Below are 7,612 nucleotides of genomic sequence, written 5' to 3'. Positions count from 1 at the left end.
TCCGTTGGCCACAGGCCTTATCTCTTACCAGTTTCCCCTCCTGGGAGTAGTCATCTCTCTTGTCAGGATAGCAAACAGAGAGCAGTAAAATGCTAAATAGCTGAGTTGTGTTATACAAAGCTTGTAACAGAATCCCAAGGGACATATTTCTTACTATGGCACAACTTCGTTTAGCAAAGTGTTACTGACCTGGACCAGTAATTTAAGATTGGCAGAGTATACAGTAGGTATGCAAGGTGCATCGGGTGAGGTATTGTTTGCACTTTAATGGTACCACTCTTTCTTTCCTGCAAATGGATCTATTATGCTGTAGAAGGGTTTAAATACAAGTGAGAGCTCAATTACCAAAAGAGAAGAGAATTCAAAAGGAGAAGCAGGCTTATAAACAAGACGTTGAAGAGCTTTAAATGTTTCTCTGTAGTAACTGAAGTGCCGCCCTTTTAGTTGCAAGGGGGCTTCTGTACAGCCAGCTACTACAAGAGCTTTGTACTCTCTGAACAGCACATTTACTAACAACCTAGAAACCGTGGCACTACGAAGAACCACTTTTTCTACAAAGGAATACTATGCAACAGAAGCATCATTTTGCAGGGTCATCTGTCCCAGGCAACCTTTGCATCCATGGACAAGTTTGAACTGTAATTTCACTGTGAATGGTTTAAATATACTATGGCTAAATAATTTTCAAATATGCCATTTTCTCAATAATGTCCTAACTGGAAAAGGCACTCACTGTTGAAACAGCAACTTTGTTACGTGTAATGGAGGGGTACTGAAGCAAGGTTTGTTAGTAATTCTGCTGTGATTCTTCTAGTGTCAACTATGCTTACAGTTCAGCACATGAGGGGTTAGCACTTTGGTGCTCTTGTGAACTTGGCTGTAGGAGTAGCAAAACATAATTGGGGGTGAATAGCTGCTTTGCCTTCACCTTGTTGTTGGCTAAGTTATTTAGGGTTGGGTTTTTTTTATTTTTCTTCAGCTGTTTGACTGAAGCATGGAGTACTCTTATGTACAGGTACTATCTCATTCTCTCTTGAATAATTAGAAAGAGTAGAGCTTTTACTTATCAGTTTGGTGCTGAAAAAGGAAGGTGCAAGGAAACAACTATCTGCACAAGCGTAGCATACCTGTAATTACACCTCTTTTGGCCAGGAACTTGGCATCCCCTCAACACATCTCACATCACATAGGAAAAGTTCACAGTACCAAGTTTTACAATCACAGTCACTCACAGCACCAAGATTGTCCAGACAAAAAGAACTTACTGAAGAGAAAGGCCACTGGCCAAAATTCACACAGTTGCCCATGTAAGGGCTCAGATTAAAAATAAAGCACTGGTGGGAAAGTTAAGCCTAGCCTTTGCCGACTCTCCATTTGGCATGGGGAGAGCAGCAAGTCACCCATCCTGGCTGCAGCTCTGAACAGAGCAGCGCTATTGCCCCATCTTTTCTGGGGTGGGGTTTCTAGCCCCTTGTAACTCATCAGCCACTCAAGAGCTGGGGGAGAAGAGCCCCATGGCACCCCCACTTCTACCGGTGGGAGCTGGAAGTTACCAGACTGTAAACATTTTGTTGGAGCAGTCCACTGGAGCAGGCAGTTGATCTCACTCTGTGAAAAGGGAGGTGGGACAGAGGCTCGGTCCCACTGAAGCCCGAGCCCTGAAGGAGAGAATGGAGACGTGTGTGCAGGAGAAGTCTGGGCTGTGCCTGCAGTTGGCTCTGGGTAGCGGTTGTGCTTTATTTCCCCTTCCCGTCGGGACAGCTTGGAAAAAAGCTTGGGACAGGAAACTGGCTTTTTTCCCAATGAATGCGGCCTTGCCCAGACAACAAAATATAAGCCTGGGAGGGGCAAAGTCCTTCCTCCAAACGTGGCCTCTGTGCTCCTGCTCCCATTTGGCTGGTTCAGGGAGCAGCCATAGCCAGGCAGAAGAGCAGGCCTTAACCCCCACCAAACATTCATGGAGTTTAAAACCAAAGATAACTGTGTTTTCATGAGAGGTCACTAACAATTAACTTTAACCCCACCTACCCGTAACCACATGCACAGGGAGGACAGGATGCTGGTATAAGGGCTTTCACCAAAGCTCGGGAGCCCCTCTGCCTCGAAGGCTCCTGCAGCGCTTTGCTTTCTGCACCGAAACATGGGTTTCGCCGAGCACGGGGCCCACCCCGAGCAGCGCTGACATCCTCTGCTTTTTTGAGAGGGGGCGGTTGGCAGGCTTAGCCCCCTCTGCTCCCTCAAGCGGACGCAGAAGGGGGCCTGAGAAAATCTTTCCAGCCTTCCCGGCCTATGTAAAGGGAGACCCTACACGCTGCATAAAAGAAAACCAATGCTGATCCCATAAACATGCATATTCACAGAGAAATGAGAGCCCCAGCACCGGGGTGCTGCTGTCTGAAGCAAGCAGTAGGCTGCTGTAAACCCTGTTCTCACCAGAAAGAAATTGTCTCGGCGGTAGTGAAATGGGGTCTAAGCCCCTGGATTGTGTCCATGCCAGATTCACGTGTTTCTTTAGTGTCTGAAGTCAACGTAAGAAGCAAAAGATTGAAGCACAGAGGTAGACATTTTCGGCTTGGAGAAAGTGGCTCCTAGGCTTGAAATGACCCGACGGGTGGCATGCTCCCAGAGGTCCCCCAGCCAAGGCCCTCGGCGGCTCTGCTGCTGGGAAAGGGGGGCGGCAGCCTTGCAAGAGCTAGGAAACCAAAGCGTGCTTCCCGTTGTCCTGAGCACAGCCCGAAGGCACGTCTCTGCTGCTCAGGCCCCTCTCACATCTCGTCCTTGTCGTGGTCAACAGGAGTTCTTAAAGGAGGGGACAAAATCCACTGGTCCCTGTTGTTTAGGAGGAAAAGGAAAAACTAAACCTGTCGGGTGACAAAACAACACGATGTCCTGGCGGGGAGCAGGAGCGGGAGCGTGGGACCCTCCGAACAGCGCGGAGAGGCAGAAGTGTGAGAAGCCGACTCATCGCGAAGGGCAGGTGCGTTTTCCGGGGACAAGCGTCGGCCGTAGGCTCCTGCGAGAAGCCAGGTTGGCGCTGGGCTTCTACTGCTGGATTTCTCGGCGGGAGAGGGAGGAGGAGAGCGAGGGTCCGGCGGGAGCCCGCAGCCCCTTCCCCTGCTCGGCCGCGACGGCGGGAACCTGAGCAGAAACGCAGAGAGACTCTGCCGGGAGCGGACCCAGAGGCGGCAGGAGCCCCCCGGGGGCGGCGGCCGGGGGGACTCAGCCCTGGGCGGTGACCGCCAAGGCGTTCACGTACCCGTGGGGGCCCACGTCGGCGTCGGAGAGCCCGTGGGCCAGCGGGGCGGCGGCGGGGGCGGCGGCGGCGGCGGGGCCGTACTTGGCGGGCGGCGGGGCGGCGGCGGGCCGAAGGAGGCAGCAGGTCTCCAGCGCCTCCAGGCCGCGGCAGGCCAGGAAGAAGAGGTTCTTCAGCATGAAGAGCGAGAGCGGCTGCTGGTAGCGCAGGAGCAGGAGGCAGCGGAGCGCCAGGAGCGGGGCGTCCAGCAGCCCGGCGGGCAGCAGCAGGTGCAGGGCGAGGCGGGCGGCGCCGGGCGGGCGGGCGGCGCTGAGCTCGTAGAGCCACAGCACGGGCGAGGCCAGGCAGAGGAAGTAGACGGCGATGAGGAGGTAGCGCAGCGGAGCGGGCAGCGGCGCCGGCCGCCCGGGCTGCAGCACCAGCTCCAGCAGGGAGAAGCTGTCGAGCAGGTCGAGGCAGGTGGCGAGGAAGGCGGCGGCGGCGCGGTGCTGCGGCGGCGGCTGCGGCGGCAGGAGCAGCTGCCCGGCGCCCTCGGTGCCGATGGCCCGCAGCAGGCAGTACAGCAGCGGGGCGGAGAGCGCCAGGGTGATGCGGAAGCCGGTGGTGCCCAGCGGCAGGCGCAGCTCGATCAGCTCCAGGATGGAGGTGCCCAGGATCAGCGCCGCCTTGGGCGTGAAGGCGATGGAGTAGATGAGCCAGGCGAGGTGCGCGTAGGCGAAGTCGCCGCCGCGGGGGGGGACCCCGGCCCCGCGGCCCCCCGGCCCCGCGGCCGCCGGGGGGGGCCGTGCAGCAGCAGCGGGTGCGGCGGCGGCGGCCCGGGGGGCGGGGGGGGCCGCTCCCGGCGGCGCGCCCGGCTGTTGCGGCAGAAGAAGATGCCCCAGCCGGCCGCCAGCACCAGGTCGGTGGCGATCCAGCTGCACCAGTACAGGTCGGTGACGGCGATCAGGTAGAGGTCCAGCAGCGCGCCCTGCCCCAGCAGCAGCACCAGGGACAGCGCCTGGAAGCCCCAGCGCCGCCCGCCCGCCGCCCCGCCGGGCCCCAGCAGCGCCCCCGCCGCCGCCCCGCCGCCCGCCGCCCCGCCGCCCGCCGCCGCCGCCCCGTACAGCTCCGCCGCCGTCATGCTGCGGCCCGGGCTCCCGCCGCCGCCGCCGCTGCTGCTGCTGCTGCCGCTGCTGCTGCTGGGGAGCGGCGAGGCGGCGGCGGACAGCGGGGCGGCGGGCGGCGGCACCAGGGGCTTGCTGATGCTGATGCTGTCCTCCTCCTCCTCTTCCTCTTCCTCCTCCTCCTCCTCGGTGCTGCTGCGGGGGCTGCAGGGGCGGCGGGCCCGCGCCGAGCCCGAGCTCGACCCCGAGCCCGGCCGGCTGCCGCCGCTGCTGGAGCCCCCCGGGAAGAGGGGCTGCCGGTCGGCGGCGTGCGGCAGCGGCGGCGGCGGCGGCGGCGGCTGGAAGGAGCCCGAGGAGGAGGAGACCGAGCGCTGGTTGGAGGCAGCGCGATGCATGGTCCTCCCCGGCCCCCGAGCCGGCGCGCCGGGCCCGACGGCCGCGCCGCGGCCCCCGGCCCGCCCCCGGCCCGCCCCCCGCGCCCCGCGCCGCCGCACCGGCACCGGCACCGGCGGCAGCGGCGGAGGCAGCGGTGCGGGGAGCCCGAGCGGCGGGAGCCGGCGGGGCGCGGCGGGGGAGGCGCCGAGCCGCAACCGCTGCAGCTGCCGGAGCCGGGGCGGGCGTCTCCGCTGGCGGCCGTGGGTGGGCTGGGGGTGGGGGTGGGGGAGCGAGAGCGGCTGTGCGGCCGGGGGAGGGGAGGGGGGGGCGACAAGGGGAGGGGGAGGAAGGGCCCCCCTCCCTGTCCCCGGGGCTGCGATAGAGCCAGATCCCGGGAAGCGTGGCCTGGCTGCCTCCTGCTCCCCAGACCCCCGTGAACGGAGCCGGCCGGGCCTGGGCGAGTCACCCACGGGCGTGCGGCAGCCCTCGGCACCCCCTCCGGGAAGAAGCACCTCAGCCCGCCCCGACCCTGCAGGCTGCTGCCCACCCGGGCCGGTGGCCTGGCGCAGAGACTGCCGCGAAGCGCTCACTGGTGGCTCCCCATCTGCGGCGCTGGATGCGTGGCTTTCGGTCAGTTGTAAGTAATTGTACATCAGAGTAGGTGGCTTTTACCCCACCGATTTCCTGAGCTGAGCCAGGCCACATGCTGAGGGCTCTGCCCAGCTTGCTGTGGTGGCACAGTGGCTTTAAATTGATGTGAATAGCTCTAAAGTTCCTACCTCTACTGAAGGCACCAGCCAGGGCCTTCATTGACCCACTAGTAATGGCCTCAAATTGAGCTTGGCTGGCTGGATCTGCCACAGCACCACCACTAGTGACTTAGCACATCATGTTTCGAAGTGTGGCTTGGTGCTTGGCATCACCAGTCCCTCATTCCTACTAGTACCTGCCGGTGACGAGCCAGGTGCTGCCTGTCAATGATGTGAAGTATACCGAGTAAGCTGTACCCACAAATGTATTAACTAGACTAGATAAAGATCCAAAATAGCTTGACTTTTGAGGGTGTTGCTAATTAACACGTGGGGTTGAGCAAAACCCAGATGCTTAGTACTGGGAAAGGACATCCAGGACAGCAGTGACAAGCATCTAATAGAATTTGGTGCAGGCTGCCTGAAGAGCCCCACTCCAGTAAATGTCACTGGCTGCTCTTGTCAACAAGGAGAATCAGTCTGGGGTACCAGCTTAATCCTGAAACAGATAATTGAGAAAAGGAAGGGGAGAACTTGAGGTGGGTTGACACAAAGATTTCTTTAGACACAGCAGTAATCAAGAGGAAAAGCAGGGGAAAAAGATTTACAGCAAAAGCATTACTGTCAGTGGAGACTGGAGTGAGGGGGCACAAATACGTTAGTTTTCTAAAAGCACGGTCAAAAGAGGAAGGGGGAGGTAACTGGAGGCTATGCAAGCTTTAATGTAGTTATTGGGCAGCACAGTACTGAAGTGGTACAACCTCTATACTGGGTCACACCTAGGATGGGGGACACCCATTTTCTGCCATACTCACATTGTGTTTTCAATGCTAGGGTGCCCTCACCAAGATTCACAGATTCAGCCTTGCATCAGCACTACTTGTGTTCATTGCCTTCCTCTAACCAACCTTGTCATGGTATGTAGCATCAGATGAGACAACACGCATGTGCTCTCTTGCTGTCTAAGGGTCCTTTCTCCCTAATTCCACATTTTAATTAGCAAATAAACTTACTTCACTTTAAGAAGGTCAGCAGTTATAGCATATCACAAGAAACATGACTGTTCAAAAGAACAGTCCAGCCTGGAAGGCGGTGAATGGGTTGGTGTGTCCTAGCCTGGTGTCAGGATGAAGGACAGGAGGCTTCGCCTCAGGGAAAAACAGGCAGGACACCTATGCAGGTGCTTACAAAGGGACCAGGATGCAGCAAGCAGCACTGCTAGCCATGTAACTGTGACAAGTGTCACTGGTATTCACCAGTTTAAGACCAGGTGAGTCCAAAGAGGCTGTTGCCATTATTTTCCAGCAGGTGACTCCGTGGCAGCCTGAGGCTGAGGACCTCTCACCGCAGGCTACCAACAGCCCTGTATAGTGCTGCTCACATTCAATCTGGGCAGCTTATGGGCCTCTGTAGAGGCACTTGGCCCAGGCATCACAGCTCCAGCATCCCCTCTGCCATATGGAGCCATGGGGCTGCCCTTCCCCAGGGGCTGCTCCCTACGATCCACATCCCATGACAATGCCTTGGAGGCGCTGCCACATCGCTACCTCCAGAGTGACACAGGGGACACTTCGCTCTGCATTGCTGGGCTGTGGCACCAGCCCACAGCCACCCAGCACAGCAAAAAGGCAAGCTTTTGCATGATAGAAGCAATGCAGCACCGCTCTCAGCTGAGCAGCTCAGTCTGATGTCATTCAAGACGCAAGAAGGCAGCGAGCAGTGAGGCACCTCTCCTTTCCTTGCCAGATACGCTCCCATTGTGTCTGCTTTGCTTTCCAGCCTCTCAAAGCGTTTGGACTTTGTCAGAGATGAAAGTGCTGTGCCTGGGCTCTGCCGCCGAGTGCTGTGTGTTTCACTGGCAAGGCTTTCTCTTGTTGGCAGACTTGCCCGCCAAAGGAAAAAAAACCACGGCCAAACAATTGCTTTGGCTACAATTTTTGTAGAGCTGCACAAACACCTTGCTTAGAGCTCTGTTGAATGGTCTCTTATATAGGGAGCATAAGGCTCGAGGCCACGGCCAAGAAGGATGTTTGCTGTCTGTGTTGCTCTTTCAGGTTCAAGCAAGGCCCAGTGCTACTTCTCTTTGACCGGTACCAGTTCAGGATGGCTCAGGGTGGCAGCAAGGGTCTGTG

General features: G+C 58.3%; 1 protein-coding gene across 1 annotated transcript; it reads right to left on the bottom strand.

Annotated features, from left to right (window-relative positions):
* Window positions 1-973: 973 nt before the first annotated feature.
* TMEM121B (transmembrane protein 121B) lies at window positions 974-4,751 on the bottom strand. The gene is given in 3 exon segments (XM_040595019.1): window positions 974-4,094; window positions 4,097-4,283; window positions 4,482-4,751. Coding segments are annotated over 3 exon segments (1,332 nt in total). The 3' UTR covers window positions 974-3,219.
* Window positions 4,752-7,612: the final 2,861 nt, after the last annotated feature.

The sequence above is a fragment of the Falco naumanni genome, chromosome 5, assembly GCF_017639655.2.
Source record: "Falco naumanni isolate bFalNau1 chromosome 5, bFalNau1.pat, whole genome shotgun sequence".
NCBI lineage: Eukaryota > Metazoa > Chordata > Aves > Falconiformes > Falconidae > Falco > Falco naumanni.
This window is presented reverse-complemented; position numbering and strand designations above follow the sequence as displayed.